The following is a 26,965-nucleotide window of genomic DNA, read 5'->3' on the forward strand; positions in this document are numbered from 1 at the left end:
CAACAGGCCAGTATTAAGGGTTCAGGGTACAAATTCTGAGAATAGTGGAAGAAATAATAGCTCTAAGAAATGTGCTTGGTTTGAATTAGAGCAGATAAGGGAAATGAGAGAGTCGGGAATGGTTCTCATGTTTCAGCTTAAGTGGGGAGGAGAATAGGCTTTGAATGGAAATTAATGGTTTTGGTAATCGGCAAGTCATGGCTAAAGGTTCAGCAGTGGCTGAATCGGAGGCTGGAGCCCTGTCATGACAGGTGAATCAGTGGGCTCTTCCCCTGATGCCAGGCCTGGAGTCACGGCCTCCAGTTTCCCAGACTGAGGATAATCAAGGACCAAGCAGGATCCAGGAAGCTAACCACGGATGGTCGATAATTTAGTTTCAGATCCCCAGGGCAGGGTCTGAACCTTCAGTTACCATAGGCAATAAGGGCTGTGTGCAGGTGTGAATTGTGAGGTGCCCAAGACCAGGGGATACCTTTCAGCCATTCCACAAGGGACAGGTTCAGCAGGAGTAGGGATGTTGTCATTCATCTTTCTAACTCTCAGGCACCATGACGTAGGGCACGGTAAGACACACCAGCTGGTCTTGTAAGGAGGAGGCCTGCAGGACTTGTCTACAAGAGGCAGCTCTGACTTTCCCCCCTATCCTCGCCCAAGTTAAGGCAGGGCAGGGATAAGAGGCAAGGGTTCCATCACACCTTTGAGCTCAGACTCAGAATCACAGTTGATGTCTCGCCAAGAATTTGACTCATCCAGGTGCACACCCCACCTACTTTTGCTCAATTTCCTACATTCTGCTGACAGCCATCTCTTTTCTTCCCTTTGCCCAAAAGGCCGGGTCTCTGTCTGCCAAGATGAATCCAGGCTGACATTCCCTCTGTGGCATTCCTGCCTGGTCTCCGACCCTCCAACCTTCACCCTTGCTCTGAGCTGAGCGGGCACTGCTTGGGTTTGGGGAAGCGCAGGGGCCCGGTGGGACTAAGCCGAACCGTCGCGGGAGGTGCTGAAGGCCTGGCAAGTAGGGCTCACCCGGGAACCAGGACCGGAACCAGGACCCACCACGTCTCCGGCGCTGCGGGCGCGCGCGCTCAGCCTGGGCCGGGCGCGGGCGCGCCGAGCGGGGCGGGGCGGGGAAGGGGCGCGGCTTCGGTGGGCGGCGCGCGGGGCCGACGGCAGCGGGGGCGCCGCGGAAGGGACCGGCCGCCGCGGTAGGAACGCGCCAGCCCCGCCGCGATGCCCGCGCGCCCCGGACGCCTCTTCCCCGCGCGGCCCCGGCTGCTGGCCCCGGCCGCGCTGCTGCTGCTGCTGTTCGGCCATGGCGGCCGCGGGCGCTGGGGCGCCAGGGCCCAGGTGCCGGGCGCGGCGGCGGATGAGCCCCACGCGGCGTTCGGCGGGGACCCGGAGGACCCGCACACCAAGCACCTGTACACGGCCGACATGTTCACGCACGGGATCCGGAGCGCCGCGCACTTCGTCATGTTCTTCGCGCCCTGGTAACTGGACGGGCCGGGCCCCCCAAGCCCCGCAATCTGCGCTCCCGGAGCGGCGCCGGGCCGGGGCCTGAGGGTGCGGGGACCCCGGCGGGCCGCGGGGCGGGCCGGGGCGCTCGCGGCTGACGTGGCGCCGGGCGGCCGGGGCGGTGCAGGAGGGGGCGGTCCCGACCCGGGAGCCCGGAATAGGCCGTCCCTCCCCTACCCAAGGCCCCCTCCCCCGAGTCCCTGGACCCGACCAGGGGCAGGGCACTCGTGGAGCTCTGGGGCTGCTGGAAGCCTGGGGGCCACCCCTCAGTCCCCTGCCCCAAACTTGCTGCGCCGGCCGGAGGCCTGCCTGAGCGGCGGGGCCGGGGCCACGTGCGGCGGCCAGTGGGAACCAGGGGTCCCGCCGCGGATTCTGTCCTCGCGCTGCAGGGCTAGTCGTCTGCCGGAGGGTTTAATGGGAAAATAGGAACTCACAGAGGTGTGCATGCCTACTTTGTGGGTCCCTAAGGTGGGAAGGGTGGCCCAGGCAGAAGAGGGTTCCTGTGCCGCCAGAGTAGTGCGAATTCTGGGGAGGCCCCTGCAGCTCCGGTGGATGGGGTGGCCGGAGCCCACTGGCCCTCCGCCCAAGGCCGTCTTCTGGCTCCTCCTCCCCTCTGCTCTCCTGGGGCCTGTTCATCTAGGAAGTGCGAGATGGCAGAACTCACCGCGTAAAGACGACGGTACCTCTGGCCATGGGTCTGGGGTAGGGCTAACCTCAGAGACCCCTACCTGAGAGTTGTCCTCGCGGAGGACTTCCTGTCATTCACACCAGCACCGGTGGTGTTTTTCCCCCCAGGTGCCTCGGTGAAGGGAGGGTCTCACGGGGCAGAGCAGAAAGCTAGTGTTTGGGCAAGAGGCCGTTTGCAGGCTTATTGCAGAATTTGGCCGCCTTCCCCAGTGTGGGGGAGAAGCCCATTGAGAGGTGGGAAAGGGATGTAAGAAGGAACAAAGAGAAGATGCCTAAGAAAAACAGCCTATTCAGGAAACGTGCTGGCAGAAGTTGGAGGAACTTTTTCCCCTTTCTCCCCATATTCAAGTTATTACTGGATTTTATTCAGTTTATTTGGAGTTAAGTCAACTTTCGGGGGCGGGTTTGAGTCACAGCTATCATGTATTAACAGTGTTTCAAGTTCCCAAGAACCAACTGACTTGGATTTTTAGAACCACTGTGGTATAGAAAAGTACATAAAATAATTACTCAGTATTAATAGTTACTTTGGGAAGGAGTATTCTTAGAGTAACTATTTCAAGTATGTACAATACTTAATTGGAGCTAATTCCAGTGGAATAAATCTGTCTCTGTATTTTCTCTTTTTATTTTTAGAAGAAAAAAATGACATGTAGACATAATAAGTCCATGCATGTAATGGAGTTTTAATTTTGGAGAATCTGTAATACTCACCAGCTAGTCCTGGACTGAGTGAGGGAGAAGATGGCAAATTTGAGCTCTTGGTATTAAGTACATTCTTTTTTCATTGTATGTGGTTTATGATCTTTTAGGTGGATGCCCCCAGAAAAAGCAACTTAAAGTTTTTATTTTGCTTCTGAATAGTCTACTATAAAATATTTAAACAGATATGTGGGGTTTTCTATGATGACATTTAAAAGTTACACTCTAACAGCAGATTGGAACTCAGATAGAATATGCAGTGGGTTCCCCCAACCCCTCATCTCATTCCAGTTTCCGTTTCTGTGGGATACTGGAAGCCCACATGTGGTTTGAGATCAGGGGTACCATGCAATGAAAACATTGACCTTTGTATTTTTGCTCTGAACTTGACAGCCGTAGGGTAGTCCCGCTGTGGGTTTTGTGCCAGTATCTTCTCTAGGGCTGGTTTGCAGGGCACACTAAACCTGGTGGTGACAGTGAGGTGAAGGTTGGGGCCACCTCCCTGGGGGTACTAGGTAGCTTTGCTCTGCTACATGGCCAAAGACACCTTGTGAATGCAGCTGCTGTCTCAGGTTCATGCTGTAGCCAGAAGGGTCCCAAACCAGAAGTGCTAACTACATGGCACCTGTGGATCTATCACTGAGAAACTGCCAAACACTTAAGCATACCACAAGCATGTGCTAGATGCAGGGAACACAGTTGTGAAAAAGATAATGCTGTCGTCTTGGCCCTTTTTCCACATATACATAGATATAACACTGGTTTTTCCCTCACAATTATCTTTCAGAAAAGAGGGAATCATATTGTTTTGGTATATCTCATAAAGCAGGGATTCTCTTAGCTGCCCAAGAAAGTGCTGCTTAGGGAAGATACATTGGCTTGAAGCAAACTTTTTTTGTGCTACCTTTAGATGTGTATTATAGAGATCATCTGTCAGAAAAGAAGAGAAATTATTGAATTGAGAAATTATCTTGAGGATAAGCAAGCATCCTCAAAGCATTAAAGGTCACTTTGGAAAGCAGGACAGCACGCAGTTACATTGTAGACATCATGCATACACACTTAGCAGGTGAATGGGAAAAAAAAGTACCCATGTGCCGTAATGATACATGACTGCCTGAAGCTTGATACAAAGTTCCTAGAATTCAGTCATGGCACTGCAGACAGCAGACGATAAAGAAGATCAGTTATCTGACAATAGGTTTAGTTGATGGGAAAGATGCTGATGCTGTTAAGACGTGTAAAGAACAGCACGAACCAATCATTCCAAGTTAACATTATTTTAAATGATCGGCGATTTAAAAATATCTGTGTGTAGTTAAATTCATACAGTGACTATTATAAGCATACATTTGATTATATCAAATTTAGAAGTGTAAGTGGTCACAAACTTTTTTAAAGCTTCTCATTGGAGAGTATGCAGAATTGATTTAATTTTGGGGTAGCCTTGCATTTGCAGATATTGGGTATATAGTAGAGGAGACCTGACTAAATAACAAAGAGGCAATTATAGCAAAAAGTGCTAGGCTGCATCAGTAGAGGAAGAGAAGAGAATGGGCTCCGAATAGCCTGAGAAGTCAGGGCTGGAGGAAGTGACACCTAAACGAAACCTGAAAGGCAAACAGCAATTAGCTGGGTGGGTTTAGGGAGGAAGCACCAGAGCGCATGTAGTGATTCCATGGCAAGCCAAGCTCTGGCTCTTTCAGAAAACTGCGGATCCTGCAGTGTAGTACAGGGGGAGACTGCAAGGGCTGGAGGCAGCTGGGGCACCGAGGTGAAGGGGGAGGTCAGTAGGGGCACCTCAGGAGGACCTAGCACAGTACCTTGCTAAATCTGGATGTCATGATAAGAACCCTGGAGGGACTTTCAGGTGGGTGGGTTGTAAGCAGGGGAGTGAGGTTTTGCACTGATTGTGAGCTCACCCATCTCTGCCGTGGTGTAAAGAAGGGATCAGAGAGCCCCATTGCCCGTGGAAATGGCTGAAGGGGGGCAGGGGTTGGGCATCCCCTGACCCTGCACTCAGTATACTTGTTGCTCTCACCTTGTTACAGGTGTGGGCACTGCCAGCGGCTGCAGCCTACTTGGAATGAACTGGGAGACAAGTACAACAGCATGGAAGATGCCAAAATCTACGTGGCTAAAGTGGACTGCACGGCCAGCTCAGACGTGTGCTCCGACCAGGGGGTGCGAGGATACCCCACGTAAGTGGGAAGGGCACATGCTTCCCGTATCTTCCAGGTTTTCCACATCCGTTGGCCAGCTGCCTCTGGCCAAAGGAAGCCCAAGTTACATTTTTGGCCCCTTCCTTTGTAGTTCTGAGGCGTGAGGGGCTGCTAAATTTAAGCAGGCAGTCCTGTTGTTAGGAAAGATTATATTTAACACCAGGTCTATATTAGGTGTCTTTTTGTACCTTCTATGGAAAAAGCCTTTGATTAATCAGTGTTGGGTTTTCCTGTTTATAGGAACATGTGTTTTCAAGGTAAAAACGATGGTCTCTATGAGGTCCTGTCAGGTTTGATGTTCACGAGGACATTACACAATTGAGTACAGATTTTGTCATCAATTTAGTATTGATTTTTGATCACTCTGTTATTCCTAAGCATCTTCCTAGAGTAATTCCCATGTGACTAGCACAAGGCTGTTTCTTTTGGACAGAAAGGTAACAAAGTGGGATACAGTGGTTCTGACAAGGAACATGACTTCCTTCCTTGACAGTTAAAAGGGTTTTTTTGGTTTTAAGAAATAGAAATGGAAACTGACTTAATAAACAAAGAAGGCTGTGAGGGAAGCTCTGAGACTCAGCGCCAAAGATTTGGGGGCCTGTTTTTATGGGTCTCCCTTAAGATGTCTTTACCTTCTGGCTCTGGCTCTGTTGCCAGGGTGGACTTGGCCCACCACTCACTGGCCCAGCTTGGACGGGTGTTCATTCCGGGAACAGTCTTGTGGCCAGAGAGGCCGGATCTCGTAGGAAAACAGCAGCTCCATTCAGGCCACACGGCGGTGGAGAGCCCTTCTCCAAAAAAGGGAGGACAGCGGAGGGGTTGGCTGCTGTAGCCCCAGAAATACTTGTTCACGTTGATGGATTAAGGAAAGTCTATGTAAAACCTGAGCTTATCTCCCAACCTGGGAGTCAGTGTGGAAAAGTGGAAGGACCTCTGGGCTGGAACCTAGAGGCCAGGGTTGAATCCCAGCTCCACCGTCTAGTTATCATGTAACTCTGGCCGCACTGGTTAACTTCTGAGTCTAAAGTAAGGACGCTGAGACTCACCCCACCCCCTGAACATTGTTGTGAAATAGAATGTGTGCAGACACCATTCTGAGCATACCCAGCAAATGTGAGGCTTCCCCTAACATTTGGAAATTCGGCATTTCCACATAGGACTCTGGAATTCTTGGTCTTTGGTGAATGCTCGCTAATCTGAGTGCCGTAGTTCAAGTCTGCATCAAGTCAGGTCACATAGAGATAAAATTTCCCACCATGTGTCCCTACCTAAAGGCACCAGTGTCCTGGGCGTCATCGCATTGCCTTTAAAGTAAACTCTGCTTGGATGGAGTGTCCCAAAGACGCGGTCACTGAGTCGTGGGAGCAGGAGAGGAGATGGCTGCTCACCTATTGAGAGCCTGTGACCTCAAAGTGCAGGGTCCGCAGCGATGGTTGACTGTGGTGGCCACTCTTAAACAGCTGGCCCTCTGTGGCCCTGTGGCTGTGTGCACCACCAGCTATGCCACAGGGAAGGCGAAACAACAGGAGCTGTCACAGGGCTGAGGGCGCACGGTAGGGGCAGCAGAGAGGGGAGGAGAGGTTCTACCTGGACTTGACTATACGAGTTATCTGGCTGCAACTCCATAGACGCTCTTCGCAGATTTTAAAAGATCCATGTTGGATCATGTGCCCTGATTTTTATTAATAAGACTAGAGGCCTGTTGCACGAAGAGATTCGTGCAATAGGCCTTTCTTCCCCTGGCTTCCAGCACCGATTTTCCTCCGGCACCCGGGACCCAGGCCTTCGCTCCGGCCGGAGTCTGCCATCTTTGCTGCAGACTCCAGCCAGAGTCTGCCATCCCCCCCGACTCCCCCCCACCCTCCCTCTCATAGCAGGCGCCCAGAGCAGCTGGGTGGCTGCCATCTTTGTCCTTCTAATTTGCATATTCCCTCCTGATTGGCTGGTGGGCGTAGCGGAGGTATGGTCAACTTACATGTTTGTCTATTCTTAGGTAAGATGAGGTCTCCCAAATAAAACATTGGTTTTGTGTTTGAAAAAAAAGTAAAGTGAGCTTACACTATGCCAGATGTGATTTGGGAAGGACCCTGCATGCCCATGACACACAGGTGCCTGAGGAGAGATTTGTTTCATTGAAGGCAGGAGGCGGATGTGCTGCATGAAATGTAGTCACAGGAGGCGGATGTGCTGCATAAAATGTTGTCACAGGTTGAGCTTTTACTTGCAAGGCCTGAATCAAATAGCGGATGTCAACGCCTGAGCATGGGGAGTGTGTGTCGCTAAATCTGCCTTTGTGTCATTCTTCCTGGCCCCTGTAACTGGAGGCGAGGATTGGAGAGGCAGGCATTGAGTTCCCGTGCCCCTGCAGGTGGCTGACTGTGCTCAGGAAAGTGTTGAGGTCCTCCTGTGGAGCCAGAAAATAACCTTCGTCCTCTGGGAGAACGTGAGCAGGGGCAGGGCTGAAAGGGGTTCGTAGGGCTGCCATAAGAGTGCCACAAACTGCTGGTTGAAAAGAACAGACATTTATTCTCAGTTCTGGAGGCCAGCAGCTCAAAATCAAGGCATCAGCAGGGCCATGCTCCCTCGAAAACTGTCAGGAAAGCCTCCTTGCCTCTTCCCTGCTTCTGGGGGTTTGCTAGCAATCTTGGGTGTTCCTTGGCGTGTAGACACATCCCTCCAGTCCTCCATCTTCATGTGGCCTTCTCTCTGTGTGTCCAAATTTCTCCTTTTCATAAGCACACAGTCATAGTAAATGAGAGCTCACCCTGTTAACCTCAGTTTAACTTACCTCCGTAAAAATACTCTTTCCACATAGGCCACATTCTCAGGTACTATGGTCAGGACTGCAACAGAACTGATTTGGGAGACACAGTTCAGTCCATAGCACTATCTCATTGCTTGTAGCAGAACTTGCGTCACATTGTTTTCCACAGTGACCCATAAATTTGCTCCCAGACAGTCTCCTTGAAAAAGAAATAGATGACCAAAAAACTCCCAAATGCCCATTGGGAGGTTGGTGATAGCAGAACAGTTTGGCCTTGTATCCTGCGGCTCTCTCTCCCTCCACAGTGAGAATTGAAGTCAGACCAAAAAGTCTGTAGAGGAAGCTCTAATTGTATTCCTAGGCTCTATGAACTTTAGGGAGAATCTCAGACTTGGGCAGGCAGAGAAATTTTCAGTCCATCAAAAAGAGATTTTTAAAAAGTGTTTATTTTGTTTTTGCTCAAAGCACACCACATTGGGAAAATACCACAGGTTGGGTTTTACTGATTTTTTTTTTTTAATATATTTTTTTAAATATATTTTATTGATTTTTCACAGAGAGGAAGGGATAGAGAGCTAGAAACGTCGATGAGAGAGAGAGACATCGACCAGCTGCCTCCTGCACACCCCCCACCGGGGGATGTGCCCGCAACCAATGTACATGCCCTTGACCGGAATCGAACCTGGGACCTTCCAGTCCGCAGACCGACACTCTATCCACTGAGCCAAACCGGTTTCGGCGGGTTTTACTGATTTTTAAAGTTAGCAAAGAAATGGGGAATGAGTTTGACAACACCTGGTCCTTTCTGATGTTTGAGGATCCTGAAGCTCTTTGGAGAGAGATGCTTGGAAGGGAGAAGGGAGGTGGAGAGGACAGTAGCATCATCTAGTTCTCTGGGCCAAGCACATGTTGGCAGAGCTTTATATGGTCCCAGGGACGGGTCTGGGCATTCTTCTTCTTCTTTTTTTTCCAATTATTTATTGTTTAAAGTATTACATATAAGTATTACTTATGTCTCCTTTTTTTCCCCATTGGCCACCCCCCAGCACATGTCCTCACCCCTCTAGTGTCTGTGTTCATTGGTTATGCTTATATGCATACAAGTCCTTTGGTTGATCTCTTACTCCTCATCCCCAACCTTCCCTACCTTCACTCTGAAGATTGACAGACTGTTTGATGCTTCTATGTCTCTGGATGTATTTTTGTTCATCAGTTATGTTGTTCATTATATTCCACAAATGAGTGAGATCATGTGATACTTATCTTTCTCTGACCGGCTTATTTTGCTTAGCATAATGCTCTCCAGGTCCATCCATGCTGTTGCAAATGGTAAGAGTTCCTTCTTTTTTCTTTTAAATATATTTTTTTATTGATTTCAGAGAGGAAGGGAGAGGGAGAGGGAGAGAGAGATAGAGACATCAGTGATGAGAGAGAATCATTGATCGGCTACCTTCTGCATGCATGTGCCCTTGTTCGGAATTGAACCCGGAACTCTTCAATCCACAGGTCGACACTCTATCCACGGAGCCAAACCGACTAGGGCTAAGAGTTCTTTATTTTTCACAGCAGCGTATTCTTAATTGTGAAATCATAATTTGGAGTTGCTTACAATGTTAAACTTCAGGAAGTCACAGGCATACTCACCAAATCTAGTTAGATTTTGGCTTTTTGTTACGGTTGTAAAAGTATAAGCTGCTGAGGAAGTGGCATGAATATTCTTTGTTGGAGGCACATTAGGAACGTCACCTAAGCCCATCGCAGGATCTTAGCTTCTGGGTGAGGCCAGTAAGCCTGTTTTAATGCAAAGACCTACTGCAGCCAGTGTGTTGGTTTTCTGGTGTAGCTGTGAAACTTCATTTTAAGTCATTTGGGGAGTTAGCTAGTCAAACCCACAGTTCTGATTGCGGCACATCTTACATTCTGACACTGAATTTTGGGCATCTGCCAACAGACTCCAGGTGCATGCTGTAGATTGTAAGGGGTGTTTCAGATGAGCAGGCTTGCCAAAAAAAGCCTATCTGTGTGTTTTTCTGTCAGTAGCCACATTTCCCTCTCCATCCTTGACATCTTCTACTAATTCTATCAATAGAAGAATTAATCCCACCCCCTTGTTTCTTGACACCTTCTACCTAGTTTTATCACGAGCATATTTTTCCATGACCGGTGGCATGATACAGGGTCTGGAAGCATTAACTTGAGCCCCTGGTGATGTCTTTTGCTCACCTCTAAAGGAATGCTCCATACTCTGTCTGCATATCTCTTCAGAGGCTAATATGTGTAGAAAAAGAAAAGATTCCTTCTCTGTGGGGAAGTGAGTAACCATCAGCCGTTGTCAAGGTTGTTCTTACACCTGGATGCTCATGCTTTGTAAGTCAAGGAGCTGTCATGGCAGCCGGAAATACAGTGCTGTTTCTACTACAGTTCTCATTTTAAAAATATAAAAAAGCGGGACATAAACTACTGAAGCTGGGAAGGATGGCAGACCCCTGGCAGGGAAAGCTGGAGAGTTCTGCACAAGTGAACACCTGCAGCCTGGGGTTTAATTCACAGCTTTGGGCTTGATGTGTCCACCTCAGCTTTATTTTTCTTGAATAAAATATAAAACTTTAAAGACTATAGGATTAAATGAATATATCATCTCCTAGATTATTTTTTTTCTTTGCAAGTTTCATCAGAGAGTGGCAGGTACTGCCTGGCTGCAGCCCACTGATCATTCACTTCCTGGCTGCCTCACTAGACCAGCTTGCTCCCTGATATGATGGTGCTCTTTGCTCAGAGCAGTTTGGAGTGTTTTAAAAAACTGCTCTGTCTAATCCTTTGTTCCCCTTTCAGCTTGAAGTTGTTCAAGCCTGGCCAGGAAGCTGTGAAATACCAAGGTCCCCGGGACTTCCAGGCGCTGGAGAACTGGATGCTGCAGACACTGAATGAGGAGCCTGCCGTGAGTGCACAGAGAGCTCCCTCCCTCTCTTTCTTCCTACATTTTGGGGTATAATAAAGAGGCTAGTTTAGGTGAAAAATTAAGGATAACTATTTTGAGATTACCTTTTACTTTTTTAGGACTCATTGATATAAAATTAACTTTTTTTCCTTCTCAGTTTTTTTATTGTGTTAAAAAACACAACAAAAAATGTACTATCTTCACTGTTTTAAGTGTACAGTTTAATGGCATTAAATACATTCATAATGTTGTGCAAAAATCACCACCCTCCATCTCCAGAACTCTCTTCATCTCTAAGACGGAAACGCAGTACAATTAAACACTAACTCCCCAGCCCCTTTCCCCCCAGCCCCTGGCAACCACCATTCTACGTTTTGTCTCTGTGATTTTAACTCTAAGTACCTTATGTAAGTGGAAAAGATTAACTTTTAAAAAACTTTTTATTATGGAAATATTCAAACATGTACAAAAGTAGAAAAAAGAGTCTAGTGCTGTGATGTCCAACCCGTGTGCCACAAGAATCTTTAAAACATGCAATGCCTGACTCTCCCAGTAGTTAGCTATGCGTGCCACGAGATGAAAAAGGCTGAAAACCGCTGGTCCAGTGAACGATGTCTGAGTGATGAGGAGTGTAAGGAAGATGGTCCCCTGTGCCCATCCCCCGCTTCAACAAGTATCCCAGAGTGTGAATCCTTCCTTTTCTTCTCAACCCTCAGTCCATAAGACCCTCCTGGCTTTGCTGATAACATTACTTAATACTCTTAAAACTTTTAGTGTCTTAATTTCCTCTGTACACTAGGGTAATAGCAGGAAGTTGTGGAAACTGGATGATTTCTGAGATTATTTTTTAAAGACATCGCTGTGTGTAGAATGTTACTTACTAAAAAATTTACAATCCTCTTCTCTTTGACGTTGGGAGCCTTAACTTTTTTATGAGTCATTGTGGATTGTAAGTCAGTCTTTACGTGTCCCTTCGAGTGTGGTGCTGACTGCTCAGTCCTCAGAGGATCGGGGGCTTTGGTGGTCCGTGGTGTTGTATTGGTGAGGGCCTGGAAAGGTGGCCAGTATTCCCGGGCTGGATGTTTCTGACGAAACATTTTAAGAGCAGCCGAAGTCTTTGAATGTAATCTCAATTTAAACACTTAACTTAGACTACTTTATTGTACCAGATAGGTATTCACAGATTTAAAGGTTGGTTGTGCTCATGTGCAATTCCAGTCTTTGGGGGGCTCAGCTGCTACTGCTGTCATTTCCCAGGGGGTCTGTGTGGTCCTTCATGACGTGTCCCTTTGAGTGTGCTGCCGACTGTCAGTCCCCAGAGGCTCCGGGGACTTTGGTGCTTCCTGCGTGCACCTGTACCTCACATCTCATAGTCTGAGTATATGGTGAAGAATGCTGGAATGTGGCATTGAATAAGTTGACCAGAGGCTTGTCTAACTTAAGTAACATGGGAAACCACAAACCTCACAGAGAGTAATTTGCATCTCCATCTTGGCAAGAGAGCTGGGTGAGCCAGGTGCGACTTTCATGTAGATTTTAGCTTCAGATTGTTTTCTTTTGTGAAAATGTTCTCTGATGGGAGGAAGCTAATTTTAAAGAGGAGCAAATAGTTTCGAGAAAACTTTCAAAACAAACTTTTCACACAAAAAAACCCCACAGTCTTCTATGTTGACGTTATTTAAGAAACCCGCAGCCAGTATCAGGAGGGCAGAGAGGCTCATCTGTGGGCCAGAGAGCGTCCCGTTCATGGGGGACAGCCTTGTGCGGGCTGGGAGGGCCGTGCGTGGGGCCAGGGCCAGGCTCGGCGTAGATGTCCTGAGAAGCGGCGTCTTGTCTCAGTGTGGGAGGGCACGGTGCATGGAATCCACCCATCACCACCCTAGAACCACAGGTAACCCACTGGCCATATCTTAGTACCTCAGAGCAACAGGGATCTCAGCCAACTGCTAGAAACAATGACTGTGCCTTACTGTAGAAAAGCTCATATATTCATACTTTGTATTGCAATCTGAAAACCTTTTCAATTTGAACTTTGCTGTTTATTATAAACAAAAACTTTTAAAAAAGTTATATTTATATCTATGTAACTAGATATATACATTTTTATATTTAGACAGGATAAATTTACATTTTTTTCCCCCATGAGTGTATGGCAATATTAAAGAAACTCAAAGAGAAGAAAACCTGCCATTTCTTACAGTCTACCCCAATTTTTACATTTCTGTGTTTACATCTGTATTAAACAGTTATAGTCATATGAACATAGTTCATTTCATGAATGATGTTCTTATATAGTGATATTGTCTTTATACTGATCACATATCATGACAATGGATATTTAGTTATTTATAATTTTCTGTTATCAGAAATGCTGTAAGGAACCTGTTTATAAAGGACATTTTTTTTCTACCTCTCAGGGATGTGTTAGCAAGACAAAAAAAATAAAAATAAAAGCAAGACCACTTTTATGGCTCTTGATCAATATTGGCAGGTTGCTTTCTTAATAATCTAGAGTGGGAAAAAAGATGGTGGCTGGCAGGAGCGAGAGGGTGTGAGTGAGCGGGTGAAAGGGGAGTGTGTGTGTGTGTGTGTGGTGTGTGTGTGAGTGTGTGTGAGTGAGGGACAGTTAGGTCCTGCAGGAGTATCAGGGCCTGGCAGACCAGGCTCTCCTGGATGGGAGCCCTTGCCATCGCTGCAGGCACTACCTGGGCTGCCGGGCTCGGGCATGGAGCCCATGCCATATTGAAGGCGAGAATGGCATCCTCTAGGAACTCATCATTACCATCACCCAGACAGGCCTTGGACACTGCCCGTGACCCTGCAGCCACTCCAGCCAAAATCCTGCTGCCCCACCCGCAGACTTGCAAACCTTAGGACATCTACCTCCAAGGGTGCATGGCTCCTGCAGCAGTAAGTGGGACTTCCCCGCCCCGGCTGCCAACCTCTGGACACCTCAGTCACACCGAACCAGCGCGCGCAGGGCCCTCTCACTCCCTGCCCTGGCAGGCGGCTCCCTGGTGCCTCTGGGAGCTGCCCCTAGGCGCGCGTGCATCCAACCAAGGGCACATGTAGCCAAAACTCGGACTTCCCCTTCCCTGAATGCTGACCCACAGATGCCATGGTTGTGTTGCTCAAGCATGCAGGCGCCCCAGCAGCCTGCCGCCTTGGCAGGCAGCTCCCAGGTGCCTTTGTGAACCACTGCAAGGCACGAGCATACCAACCAAGGGCACAGGGCTCCTGCAGCAGAAGGTGGATCTTGCACCTCCCTGGCTACCAGCATCCGGTCTCCATGGTCACATTGCTCCGGCACGCAGCGTCCCTGAGCCCACCGCCCCAGCAGACAGCTCCTGGGTGACTCTGTAAGCCACTGGTGGGCATGCGCATATCCAACCAAGGGTGCACAGTTCACGAAGCAGAAACTGGGATGTCCCCTTCCCCAGCGGCCGGCGTCTGGACACCACAATACGCCACAATCGCACTGCTCCAGCATGTGGGCCCCACGAGCACACAGCCCCGGCAGACAGCTCCTGGGCCCCTCTGTGAGCTGCCACTGGGCGCGTGCCTCCCCAACCAAGGGCCCACGGCCCCCTCTGCAGGATTCACGACTTCCCCCTCCCGACTACCTGCTTCTGAACACCTTGGCGAGTTACTGAGGACTTGCCTCCTCGGACAAGGTCACACAGCTTAAGCCACAGACACTGAGACTCCCACATCTCCAGCTGCTGGCTCCTGGACCCCCCTTGGCAATTTGCAGAAAGAAATTTGGGCCAGAGTCCCCCTGCCTCAACTGCAGACTATGGGACAGTTGCTCCCCACGGTCATGGGCTCCAGGACCTCATAGTGAATTGGAGAGTGACACTACCCCCAGCAAGAGTCACACAATGCCGGCCAAAGTCACAGTACCTGAGCCTCAGGCTCCGAGATCCCTTCCCAGGCCATGGACTTCAGGAAATCACAGTGAACACAGACCAGTGAGACCTCAGGCAACCCTTTTCACAAGAGCCAGAACCACAATCACATCCACAACAGCTTGCACAATGAAACCAGGGGGGAGTCACATTTCCAGACAATCCATGGCGAGATTTCATCCACGAATGAGAAATCAACATTCAAAGCCCAAATATATCAGAAGAACCCAAATAGCACAAGTAGGGGGCTCCACTAGATCACCAAGCCCAGGGGATCTGAGAGACTGCACCACTGGGTCCCAAAAATCACCAACTACATGGAACCACCCCCAAAAGAATCTGGACAGCAAAGCAGTTAGATCTAAGACATAGAAACAATTAAAACAATACAGCAAAAAAAAATAAAAATGGAAAGACAAAAAACAAACAAAAACAATCCCCAAAGGAAAGAAAAAGGAATCACCAGAAAAAGAATTAAATGAAATGGAGTCAAGTAACTGGACAGAGAAAGAATTCAGAGTAATGGTTATAAGGGTGCTTAAATGTCTGGAAGACAAATACACACAACTCTATGAGAATTATAAGGAGCTGAATGAGAATGTCACCAACATGAAAAGGAATCAAGAGGAGATGAAGAATGACATAGCTGCAATAAAGAATACAATGGAAGGCTTTAACAGTAGAGTAGTAGAAGCTGAGGACTGCATCAGCAAGCTAGAAGACAAAGTAGAAAAAAACACACAAACACAGCAGCAACTAGAAAGAAAACTTAAAAAAGCAGGAGGAGAGCCTAAGAGAGCTTTGGGACAACACCAAATGAACCAACATCGCATAATAGGGGTGCCAGAAGGAGAGGAAACGGAGCAAGGAATAGAAAACCTGTTTGAAGAAATAATAACAGAAAACTTCCCTGATGTTTGGAAGAAAAAAGCCACACAAGTTCAAGAAGCACATAGAGTCCCAAATAAGATGAACCCAAAAAAGACCGACACCAAGACACATCATAATTAAATTGGCAAACATCAACGACAAGGAAAGAATCTTAAAGGCTGCCAGAGAGAGACAGAAAGTTACCTACAAGGGATCTCCCATTAGACTATCAAATGCTTTATCAACAGAAACTCATCAGGCCAGAAGGGAATGGAATGAAATATACAAAGTGATGCAAAGCAAGGGAATGAATCCAAGAATACTATACTCAGCAAGGCTCTCATTCAAAATTGAAGGTGAAATCAGGAGCTTCACAGACAAAAAAGGGCTGAGGGAGTTTATCACTACCAAGCCAGCAATGCAAGAAATGCTGAAGGGACTACTGTAAATAGAAGAAACAGAAAGGGGAGAAGGAACACAGGCATAAAGAATAAAAATGGCGACTAACAAGTGCCTATCAATAATAACCTTAAAGGTAAATGGATTAAATGCTCCAATCAAAAGACATAAGATAGCTGAATGGGTAAGAAAACTATGACCCATATATTTGCTGTCTACAAGATACCCACCTCAGAACAAAGGACTCACACAGACTGATAGTGAAGAGATGGAAAATAATTTTTCAGGCAAATGGAAATGAAAAAAAAGCTGGAGTAGTAATATTTATATCTGACAAAATAGACCTCAAAGTGAAGGCCAGAACAAGAGATAAAGAGGGCCACTTCATAATACTAAAGGGAGCAATTAAACAAGAGGGTATAACTCTGGTAAACATATATGCACCCAATATAGGAGCAACCAAATACATAAAAAAAACTTCTGGAAGATATCAAGGGAGAGATCGACACCACTGGATAAATCCTGTAACCCAGTGGTTGGCAAACCACAGCTCGTGAGCCACATGCGGCTCTTTGGCCCCTTGAGTGTGGCTCTTCCACAAAATACCATGGCCTGGGTGAGTCAATTTTGAAGAAGTGGCATTAGAAGAAGTTTAAATTTAAAAAATTTGGCTCTCAAAAGAAATTTCAATCATTGTACTGTTGATATTTGGCTCTGCTGACTAATGAGTTTGCCAACCACTGCTCTAACCAAAAAATCAACAAAGAAACAGCAATCCTAAATGATTCACTAGAACAGATTGACATAATCGACATCTTCAGAACATTTCACCCTGAAGCTATAGAATATACATACTTCTCAAGTGCACATGGGACATTTTCAAAGATAAACCACATATTAGGACACAGGCAAAGTCTCTTCAAATTCAAGAAGATAGAAATCATACCACGCATCTTCTCAGATTACATTGGCATAAAATTAGAAATCAACTACAATAAAAACAATGAAAAAAATCAAACACTTGGAGGCTAAATAGCATGCTATTAAACAATGATTGGCTGACCAAAGAGATCAAAGAAGAAATAAAAAACATTATGGAAACAAATGACAATGAAAACACAATGATCTAAAATCTATGGGACACAGTGAAAGCAGTCCTGAGAGGAAAGTTCATAGCTCTACAGGTCTTCCTCAAAAAACAAGAAAAAAATGACAGTAAATTATCTAACCCTGCAACTTAAAGAATTAGAAAGAGAGCAACAAGAAAAGCCCAGAGTAAACAGAAGGAAGGAAATAATAAAGATCAGAGCATATATAAATGACATAGAGGGGGAAAAAAAAAACAATACAAAAAATCAACGAAACCAAGAGCTGGTTCATTGAAAGGATAAATAAGATCGATGAACCTCTAGCCGGCTCACCAAGAAACAAAGGGAGAGGACCCAAATAAACAAAATGAGAAATGAAAGAGGTGAAGTAACAACCGACCCCATAGACATACAAAGGATTGTAAAAAAAATATGAACAACTCCAACAAACCGAACAACCTTGATGAAATGGACATATTCCTAGAAAAACACAAGCTTCCAAAACTCAATCAGGAAGAATAAAAAAACCTGAATAGGCCAATAACTACAGATGAAATTGAAACAGTGATAAAAAAACTCCCAGCAAACAAAAGCCCCAGACCAGATGGCTTTACATGGGAGTTTTACCAAACATTCAAAGAAGAACTAAAATATATCCTTCTCAGACTATTCAAAAAAATTTAAGAGGAAGGCACATTTCTAACTTCTTTCTATGAAGCCAGCATTACCCTAATCCCAAAACCAGATAAAGACACTACGAAGAAAGAGAATTACAGGCCAATATCCCTGATGAACATAGATGCTAAAATCCTCAACAAAATTCTAGCAAATCGGATCCAGCATTACATTAGAAAGCTCATACATCATGACTAAGTGGGATTTATTCCAGGGATGCTAGGCAGGTACAATATCCCCAAATCAATGAACGTGATACATCACATAAACAAAGTGAAAGACAAAAATCACATAATCATATCAATTGATACAGAAAAGGAATTTGACAAAATCCAATACCCTTTCCAGATTAAAAACTCTCAGCAAATTGGTAATAGAGGGATCATACCTCAACATAATGAAAGCCCTATATGACAAACCTACAGCCAACACCATACTCAATGGGCAAAAACTAAACCCATTTCCCATAAGAACAGGAACAAGACAAGGATGCCCACTTTCACCCTCCTGTTTGACATAGTACTAGAAGTACCAGCCATAGCAATCAGACAAGAAGAAATAAAAGGCATCCAAATTGGAAAAGAAGTAAAACTGTCCTTATTTACAGATGACACGATACTATACATAGAAAACCCCAAAGACTCCATCAAAAAACTACTAGACCTAATAAATGAATTTGGCAATGTAGCAGGATGCAAAATTAACACCCAGAAATCTATGGCCTTTTTATACACCAATAATGAACTCACAGAAAGAGAAACTAAAAAAAAATCCCATTTACTACTGCAACAACAAAAAAATTAAGATACCTAAGAATAAATTTAACCAAGGAGGTAAAGGACCTGCACTCAGAAAATTACAGGACGCTGAAAAAAGCGACAGAGGAAGACAAAAACAAATGGAAATATACCGTGTTCATGGATTGGTAGAATCAACTTCATTAAAATGTCCATACTACCCAAAGCAATGTATACATTCAATGCAATCCCCATTAAAATACCAACAGCATATTTCAAAGACCTAGAACAAACTCTCCAAAAATTCATCTGGAATAAAAAAAGACCCCGAAAAGCTGCAGCAATCTTGAGAAAGAGGAACAATGTTGGAGGAGTCACAATACCAGATATCAAGCTGTATTACAAAGCCACTGTTCTCAAAACAGCATGGTACTGGCACAAGAACAGACATATAGATCAATGGAACAGAACAGAGAACCCAGAAATCGACCCAAACCACTATGCTCAATATTTGACAAAGGAGGCAAGAGCATACAATGGAGTCAAGACAGTCTCTTCAATAAATGGTGTTGGGAAAATTGGACAGACCCATGCAAAAAAAATGAAACTAGATCACCAACTTACACCATACACAAAAATAAACTCAAAATGGATAAAGGACTTAAACATAAGATGAGAAACCATAAAAATCTTAGAAGAATCCATAGGCAGCAAAATAGTAGACATATTTTGTAGCAATATCTTTACTAATACAGCATCTAGGGCAATGGAAACTAAGGAGAAAATAAATGAGACTACATCAAAATTAAAATCTTCTGATCAGCAAAAGAAACTATCAGTAAAACAATTAAGAAAGCCCACTGCATGGGAGAACATATTTGCTAATGTTATATCTGATAAGGGTTTATTCTCCAAAATTTATAGGGAACTCATCCAACTTAACAAAAGGAAGATAAACAATCCAATCAAATAATGGGCAAAGGACCTAAATAGACACTTTTCAAAAGAGGACATACAGAAGGTCAAGAGACATAGGAAAACATGCTCAAAGTCACTAATCATCCAAGAGCTGCAAATCAAAATGACAATGCGGTGCCATCTCACACCTGTCAGAATAGTTATCATCAACAAATGACAAGTGCTGGCGAGGATGCGGAGAAAAAGGAACCCTCGTGCACTGCTGGTGGGAATGCAGACTGGTGCAGCCACTGTGGAGAACAGTATGGAGTTTCCTCAAAAAATTAAAAATGGAATTTCCATTTGACCCAGGAATCTCACGTTTAGGAATATATCCCAAGAAAACAGAAACACCAGTCAGAAAGGATATTTGCACTTCTATGTTCATAGCAGCACAATTCACCATAGCTAAGATTTGGAAACAGCTTAAGTGCCCATCAGCAGATGAGTGGATTAGAATAGCAGTTGCCAACTTTTCAGACCTCAAGGACCACCAGTGGTCCGCAGACCACTGGTTGGTAACCGCTGGATTAGAAAACTGTGGTACATCTACACAATGGAATACTATGCTGCTGTAAAAAAAGAAGGAATTCTTACCATTTTCAACAGCATGGATGGAACAGGAGAGCATTATGCTCAGCTAAATAAGCCAGTCAGAGAAAGATAAACATCACATGATCTCACTCATTTGTGGAATATAATGAACATCATAAACTGATGAACAAAAATAGATGCAGAGACAAAGAAGCGTCGAACAGACTATCAAACTTCAACAGGAAGGCATGGAAGGGCTGGGGGGTGGGTGGTAAGAGATCAAGCAAATGACTTGCATGCATGCATATAAGCATAATGAATGGACACAGACATTAGAGGGGTGAGGGCATGTGCCCGGGGGTGCGGGAGGCCAGGGAGAGGTCAATAGGAGAAAAAGGAGACTTTAAAGAATAAATAAATAAATTTTAAAAAAAGAATCTAGAGTGGACCCATTTCTATGACCTACTGTGGTGTTCTCCTGTTGTAGGACTGCGCTGGTGACTGCCACAGAGCACAGGAAGGGGTAGTGTCCTCTAGTGCCATAAATAGCATTTTAATACTGAAAGCCCTTTGAACAGCTTACAGCGGCATACAGAGTGTTTCGTTTTGCCTGTTGGACTCACTGACTGTTCACTGGGCCGTCCTTCTCTTGGGCTCCTCTGTGTGGGTACTTAGCACTTGGAAGTTTTGACAAACCAGCAGCGGAAAGGAAAACTTCATGAGGTTTATGATTACAGCTCTGGACTCCTTTGAGCTGTCAGCACTTTTAAAGCTTTCAGTGACTTAACTTGGGTATTCTTTTTCATAGAAATATGAACTGCCATGTAACAATTGAGTAATACCCCCGTGTCTACAGCAAAATGGTATTTCAGTGATCTTTTCTTCATCACAGCTATACTGGCCTCAAAAATGGACAAATTTAAAATTGTGTCGTAAGTACTAGGGTAACTGCATAGCTGTACACCTTGGTGTCTACTCAGGTACTGGCAGAAGTGTCTTTTTTTAAAAAAAATTTTCATTGATTGATTTTAGAGAGAGAAACATCAATTTGTTGTTCCACTTCTTTATGTATTCATTGATTGATTCTTGTATGTGCCCTGACCAGAGATTGAACCCACTAACTTGGCATATCAGGACTATGCTCTAACCAACTGACAGCCAGGGCAGACGCGTCTTTTTTAAAAACCCACTTCTTGACGGAGAAGATTTGACTTTGGGTGGTTGGCATACATGCAATACACAGATTTTATAACATAGAAACCCACGCCTGAAATTTGTATGATCAATGTCACCCCAGTAAATTTAATTTAAAAAGGGGGGGAAATGCCATTTCTTGTATCTTTGTTGTGTTTCTGTCCCAAACTTAGTCATGTGAGTTCAAAGTACAGCTCATGTTTGCCCTTGGTTTTCTCTTTGTTGCTTTGATTCATCTCAATTTACCTTCTCATCATCTACTTTTCTCTTTTACCAGTCCTTCAGGGTTTTATCTTCTTCACAGTTTTAGTTATTTTTTTACTGTTTGTGTGAATCAGTGTCCATTCTTTCCTCGTGGTTTTTCATTCTCAGTTTTGTCCATTTTGTTCTCTTTGTGCCTGTAGGTACCCTTTCCTTCAGATCAGCCAGTCAGAAATGTCATTTGTATTCTGTGTGAAGTCTTACATCCCATTTCAAAGAACAGAGCCCAGTCCTTCAGGCTGTCTGCTCTGTTTGCTTGGGTTTGGGAGAGCAAAGGACAGGTTGGGGTGGGTTTGGCTGTCACCTGCTTCCCGAGGGGCTTCTGACTGAAGATCTGACAGTCCTGTCCTGCGCTGGCCTCCCTCCACACAGCAGCATCCCATACAGGCTCAGGGTGGCCAGGAAGGAGATCTGCAGCAGGCTCTAGACAAACACAGGTCACCTCCTCAATGGCTTTCACTAAGTCTTCACAGACAACTCAGTGATTATATTTTTGTTTCTTTCTATTAGACACCAGAGCCAGAACCAGAACCGCCCAGGGCCCCTGAGCTCAAGCAGGGGCTGTATGAGCTCTCAGCAAACAACTTTGAGCTGCACGTCGCACAAGGTATGGCGGGCGGATCTTGTGGGCGGTCACGGTGGGATGCACACCTCTCGGAAACACTGACCGTTTGTTACCCCTTCATTTGCTGGGCTTGTCCTTGCCACCTGAGGCCTCGTAGAAAGCAGCATCTGGGACACTAACCAGGGAACTGCCACGCGTCCAAAACGGAAACCATCCCCATTTCTTCCGCATGCGCTGGAATAGTTGCGAATTTAAGTTACCAACTATTTCTTTACACACCCAGAGATGTCACTAACAAGTCTGATTCTAAAATTGGGCGACCAGAGTGGATACGCGAGGTTTGCGGCTGTAGACGTGCGTGGCGTGTGGAGAAGGTGCGCCGCTTGCGTCTCTAGACGCTCATGGTGTACAGAGGGCTAAGTAAGGATTTCTCTCTTCAGGGACCATTAACATCATTGTTTAATGCTCTTCCCCTTGGAAATTCCTCCTTGGGTCTCTGTCCTTAAACCAGCTTTAATGCTAAGCTAAAGCCTTAGGTGAGGGAATTTGGAGCTCACAGATTGTGAGTGACACAATTCCTACCCTAGCCGGACAGTGCATCCTTGGACAAGAAAGTGTGTTTATATTCACGTTAATCATATACTTACTGACCTGAGCCAGAAATAAAACTTTCTTTTATCTGCCCTGACCAGGAGGCTCAGTTAGTTGGCGTATCGCCCCCTACACTGGAAGGTTGGGTTCGATCCCTGGTCAGGGTGCATACCTAGGTTGTGGGTTTGATCCCCAATCGGGGTGTGTACAGAAGGCAACTGATCGATGATGTATCTCTCTCACTTTGATGTTTCTCTCTCGCTCCCTCCCTCTCTAAGATCAGTTTAAAAAAAAAACAACCCACAACTTTTTCTTATCTGTTTAAACTAGAATTTAGTTTATTTAGTGGAACTATTATAACATGTGAATCAGAATTCTTCACACTTAAAATCTTTTCTCAGACACATCTTGTTTTTGAAAGTGGTCTCCTAAATATGGAAATGATCTGTGTACAGTTTCTGATGTTAATAATATAAGTCCTCCTTTCTTCACACATTTCAGAAGAGTTGGCTCAGCAGTGAATGACTCGCCAACTCCATTCTCAAGTGCTGCCATGGAGAGAAATCCTCCCCTAAGCCTGGGTTGGAAATGTTGTGACGGGGGCTTAAAATCGCATCTGGTGACTTCATGCTGCGGGGAGTCAGCCCCCCACTCAGTGCTAAATAGGCTCCCCCAACCCACTGAAGGTCAGAGGTAACTGGTGCCTTCAGCTGTTTCCCCCTTTCCTTGGAGACGGCTCTTTGTGCCAGCCCTCTGACAGTGCAGCTTCGAGGCGTTTCCCCGCAGGGGGTTCCCTTTAACCTGAGACCAGCTTGGGCTCCCTGCAGGATGTGCTCCCCAAGTCACCTTGTTGGAGACCCTTTCCCGCAGCCACCCTGGTCCCTCCCTCTGCAAGCCGTCGCTGCAGGCAGCCTCTGGGGATGCCGCCTGTGCTGCTGGCCTGAGGGTCTCCAGCCTCCGGCCTTACACCTTCCCGGGGACTCTCCACTGGGTGCCTGGACGTCCTCTCCACCTCACCACACAGCGTTAGCACCAAAGCTGTCCGGAGAGATGGGTTCAGTCTGGAAGCTCGTTTGCTAATCTTTTGAAGCCAGTTTTTCACCATTTCCTTCAAACGCATCATTGCCACAGTGATGAGGCGCTGCTGTGGGCGATGACGTGGCCAGGCCACAGTTTAGCATTCATCGGCTCGTTTTCTCTCTGGCCGCAGCCTGATTTCAGTTTGATCTCAGCCTGACATGTTTAGGCCCCAGGATGGTCAAGGTAGAACAGCCTAGGAAAGAATCTTCCATGTCTGAAGAATGAAGTTTGAGGACCTGGTTTTTTCCTTCTAGTCAGGAGAGTAATACTCATATTTTTAAACCTACTTTATTGTGAAGTAAAACACAGATACAGGAAACAAACGTAAGGCTTAGTGAATTGTTATAAAATTGTCACCCCGTAACCATTGTTCATTTCAAGATAAGCCTGGCTGTCCCCATCCCAGTCACAGCCCCCTGACTGTCCCCCACGGTGTGGCCTTCACTGACTGTCCCCCACGGTGTGGCCCTCACTGACTGTCCCCCACGGTGTGGCCTTCACTGACTGTCCCCCACGGCGTGGCCCTCACTGACTGTCCCCCACAGTGTGGCCCTCACTGACTGTCCCCCACGGTGTGGCCTTCACTGACTGTATCCCCACGGTGTGGCCTTCACTGACTGTCCCCCACGGTGTGGCCTTCACTGACTGTCCCCCACAGTGTGGCCCTCACTGACTGTCCCCCACGGTGTGGCCTTCACTGACTGTCCCCCACGGCGTGGCCTCCACTGACTGTCCCCCACGGCGTGGCCTCCACTGACTGTCCCCCACGGCGTGGCCTCCACTGACTGTCCCCCACGGCGTGGCCTCCACTGACTGTCCCCCACGGTGTGGCCTCCACCGACTGTCCCCAACAGTGTGGCCTTCACTGACTGTCCCCCATGGCGTGGCCTTCACCGACTGTCCCCCACGGTGTGGCCTTCACTGACTGTCCCCCACGGTGTGGCCTTCACTGACTGTCCCCCACGGAGTGGCCCTCACTGACTGTCCCCCACGGTGTGTCCCTGATCTCTATTCCCTGTGAACTGCCACTTGGCTCAGGAGACATTAGCAGTTCCTGTTTGATGTTTTAGGGGGGTTGGGCAAGACTTCATAGCTGCTGAGTCTCTCTGTAATGTCAGCAGCCTAACAGTCACTGCCTAGAGATGCTCATTTATTCTGGATACCAAATGCTGCTGCTCTAATTCAAGCATCCTCTCTCCATTTTGTTGTCATTAATCCTCACCCGAGGATGTTTTTCCATTGATTTTTTTTTTTTTTTTTTAGAGGAAAGGAGGGGGAGAGGTAGAGAGAGAGAGAAACATTGATGTGAGAGAGACACATCAATTGATTGTCTCCCATGTACATCCCGACTAGGGCCTGGGATTGAGCCTGCAACCGAGGGACATTCCCTTGCTGGAATCGAACCTGAGACCCTTCTGTCTGAGGGCCGATGCTCTAACCACTGAGCCACGGACTAGGGCTAGCCTTTATTTTTTTACCAAGAGAAACTTGCCTGGCTTATCAGTTGGTTATGCACGATAGGGTAAATCCTGATTCTTTCCCTTTATTTCCAGTTTTTCAAATAAGTTGGTTCCCTATTGTCTTCCAAAGATGACAGATTAGTTTTTGCTTTGAGGGCGTTATGAACTCGTAGGTGCAGACATTTTTGATGGAGAGTCACTTTTTACAAGTTAAACGGTTCATCCTGGACTGAGCTTGGCAAGAGGACAAAGATGAGAGGCTTCCATTCCATCGCTCGTTAGGTGTCATGTAAATGTCACTTTCTCTCCCCTCTCTGCCCCGGCTCCCACGGAAGGCGACCACTTCATCAAGTTCTTCGCTCCCTGGTGCGGTCACTGCAAAGCGCTGGCCCCGACCTGGGAGCAGCTGGCCCTGGGCCTCGAACATTCCGAAACTGTCAAGATTGGCAAGGTAAGTGAAGCCCTTATTAAACTGGAAATAGACCGCTTTGGCTGGATTAATTAGCAGAGGAGCCCATTATTCATTCTGTGTGCAAAGTCGCAGACTTGATTTATTATTTCCATTTAGTGTGCCACTTGATAATTCATTTCACCTTCACAGATGGCAGCCTGGTTTCGAGTGTGCTGGCTTTTCCACAGCCCAGAGATAAATTATGGCTTTGGCTCCTTTGTTTATTTTGAAGCGATGGCCAATTCAGAATTGGCAGCCCCCGAGCCCTTTCTGCAAAGATAGGGGCAGCGCCTTAGAGAATGTCCCCTGGACGTACTTGGACGCCGTCCACATTTGATCTCACCCAAGAGCTCTTTCCTAGAGGACCCTCCGAGCTCGCACAGGCACACGGGGACCCTCCGTGGGGAGCCCAGCTGCTCTGCTGCCTGGAACTCTTTCCAGCTTTTCCCACTTTACGCAGAGAAGCCAGGAGTGATGTCTAACAACTTCTGTGTAACTGGATTTTCTCGAAATATTAGCCACTTCTGCGCCATCAAGCACTTTTAATCTTATCCGTCCTCTGGCACCCAGCAGACCATCCCTGCCTGGGTTTCTGCTAATAAAAATCTCATTGTCTACATTGCCAGGGCATTTGTATACAGAAGTAACGCTGTGTCCAGGAACTATAGTTAATAAGATAGTCTGCTCGACATGGTGAGATGTCAGAAGCATAAATCTGGACATCAGATAGACCTGGCTGGCCAGCCGGGGCAACTTGACACCTCATTCTTCCTCTCGGTGAAACTGAGATGAGGTCTGACCGATAGTCCTGAGGATGGAAGCGAAAAGCTTAGCACGGTGCTTGGCACGGAGCAGTGGCTAGTAAATTGTAGTAGTAGTTGTTAGTTCAATGGATTTTTCAGTGTTGCCTGCAACACTTTCAGTAATATGTCCTAGCATATATGGATGTGATTGTGATTTTCTATTTATTGAACATTTCATGGAAGTCACTATAAAGCAGTCTTCTTGTCCTCTGTCTTCCTGTGCCTTGTATCCTGACTTTGTCTTGTGAACTTTGATGGGAGAGTATTTTGTTTTCAGTTTATGCCACTAGAGCAGACACAGTCTAAGTGACTGTGCTGTGGTCCTTCATCCCTGGACGTACGTGTGCCTGGGTAAGACTGGGCTCAGAGCATGCACCCCGCCCGCTTTCAGTCTGCAGCGTCCTGTGCTTCAGGCCAGCACTTCTAACTGCTCTCTGATTTCAGTTCTCTGTTAACGTAGCATTTCCAGCCGCCTTTATCGACACAGTGGAGAGCAACTTGGTCCCACAAGCTGGTTTTAATGCCAGCAGAAACGAAAGGAGTGACTTAGGATAAAATGTTTCA

At 46.5% G+C, this 26,965-nt stretch overlaps 1 protein-coding gene across 1 annotated transcript in view; it reads left to right on the forward strand.

Moving 5' to 3' along the window:
* Nucleotides 1-1,136: 1,136 nt before the first annotated feature.
* Nucleotides 1,137-26,965, forward strand: part of TXNDC5 (thioredoxin domain containing 5) — a 35,572-nt gene continuing 9,743 nt past the window's right edge. Inside the window, exons 1-5 of the mRNA XM_028130147.2 lie at nt 1,137-1,490; nt 4,956-5,105; nt 10,723-10,828; nt 21,962-22,058; nt 25,483-25,598. Of these exons, the coding sequence (XP_027985948.2) occupies nt 1,231-1,490; nt 4,956-5,105; nt 10,723-10,828; nt 21,962-22,058; nt 25,483-25,598 (729 nt within the window). The 5' untranslated portion in view covers nt 1,137-1,230. The remainder of the gene's footprint in view (nt 1,491-4,955; nt 5,106-10,722; nt 10,829-21,961; nt 22,059-25,482; nt 25,599-26,965) is intronic.

This window comes from Eptesicus fuscus, chromosome 9 (assembly GCF_027574615.1).
Source record: "Eptesicus fuscus isolate TK198812 chromosome 9, DD_ASM_mEF_20220401, whole genome shotgun sequence".
Taxonomy (NCBI): Eukaryota; Metazoa; Chordata; class Mammalia; order Chiroptera; family Vespertilionidae; genus Eptesicus; species Eptesicus fuscus.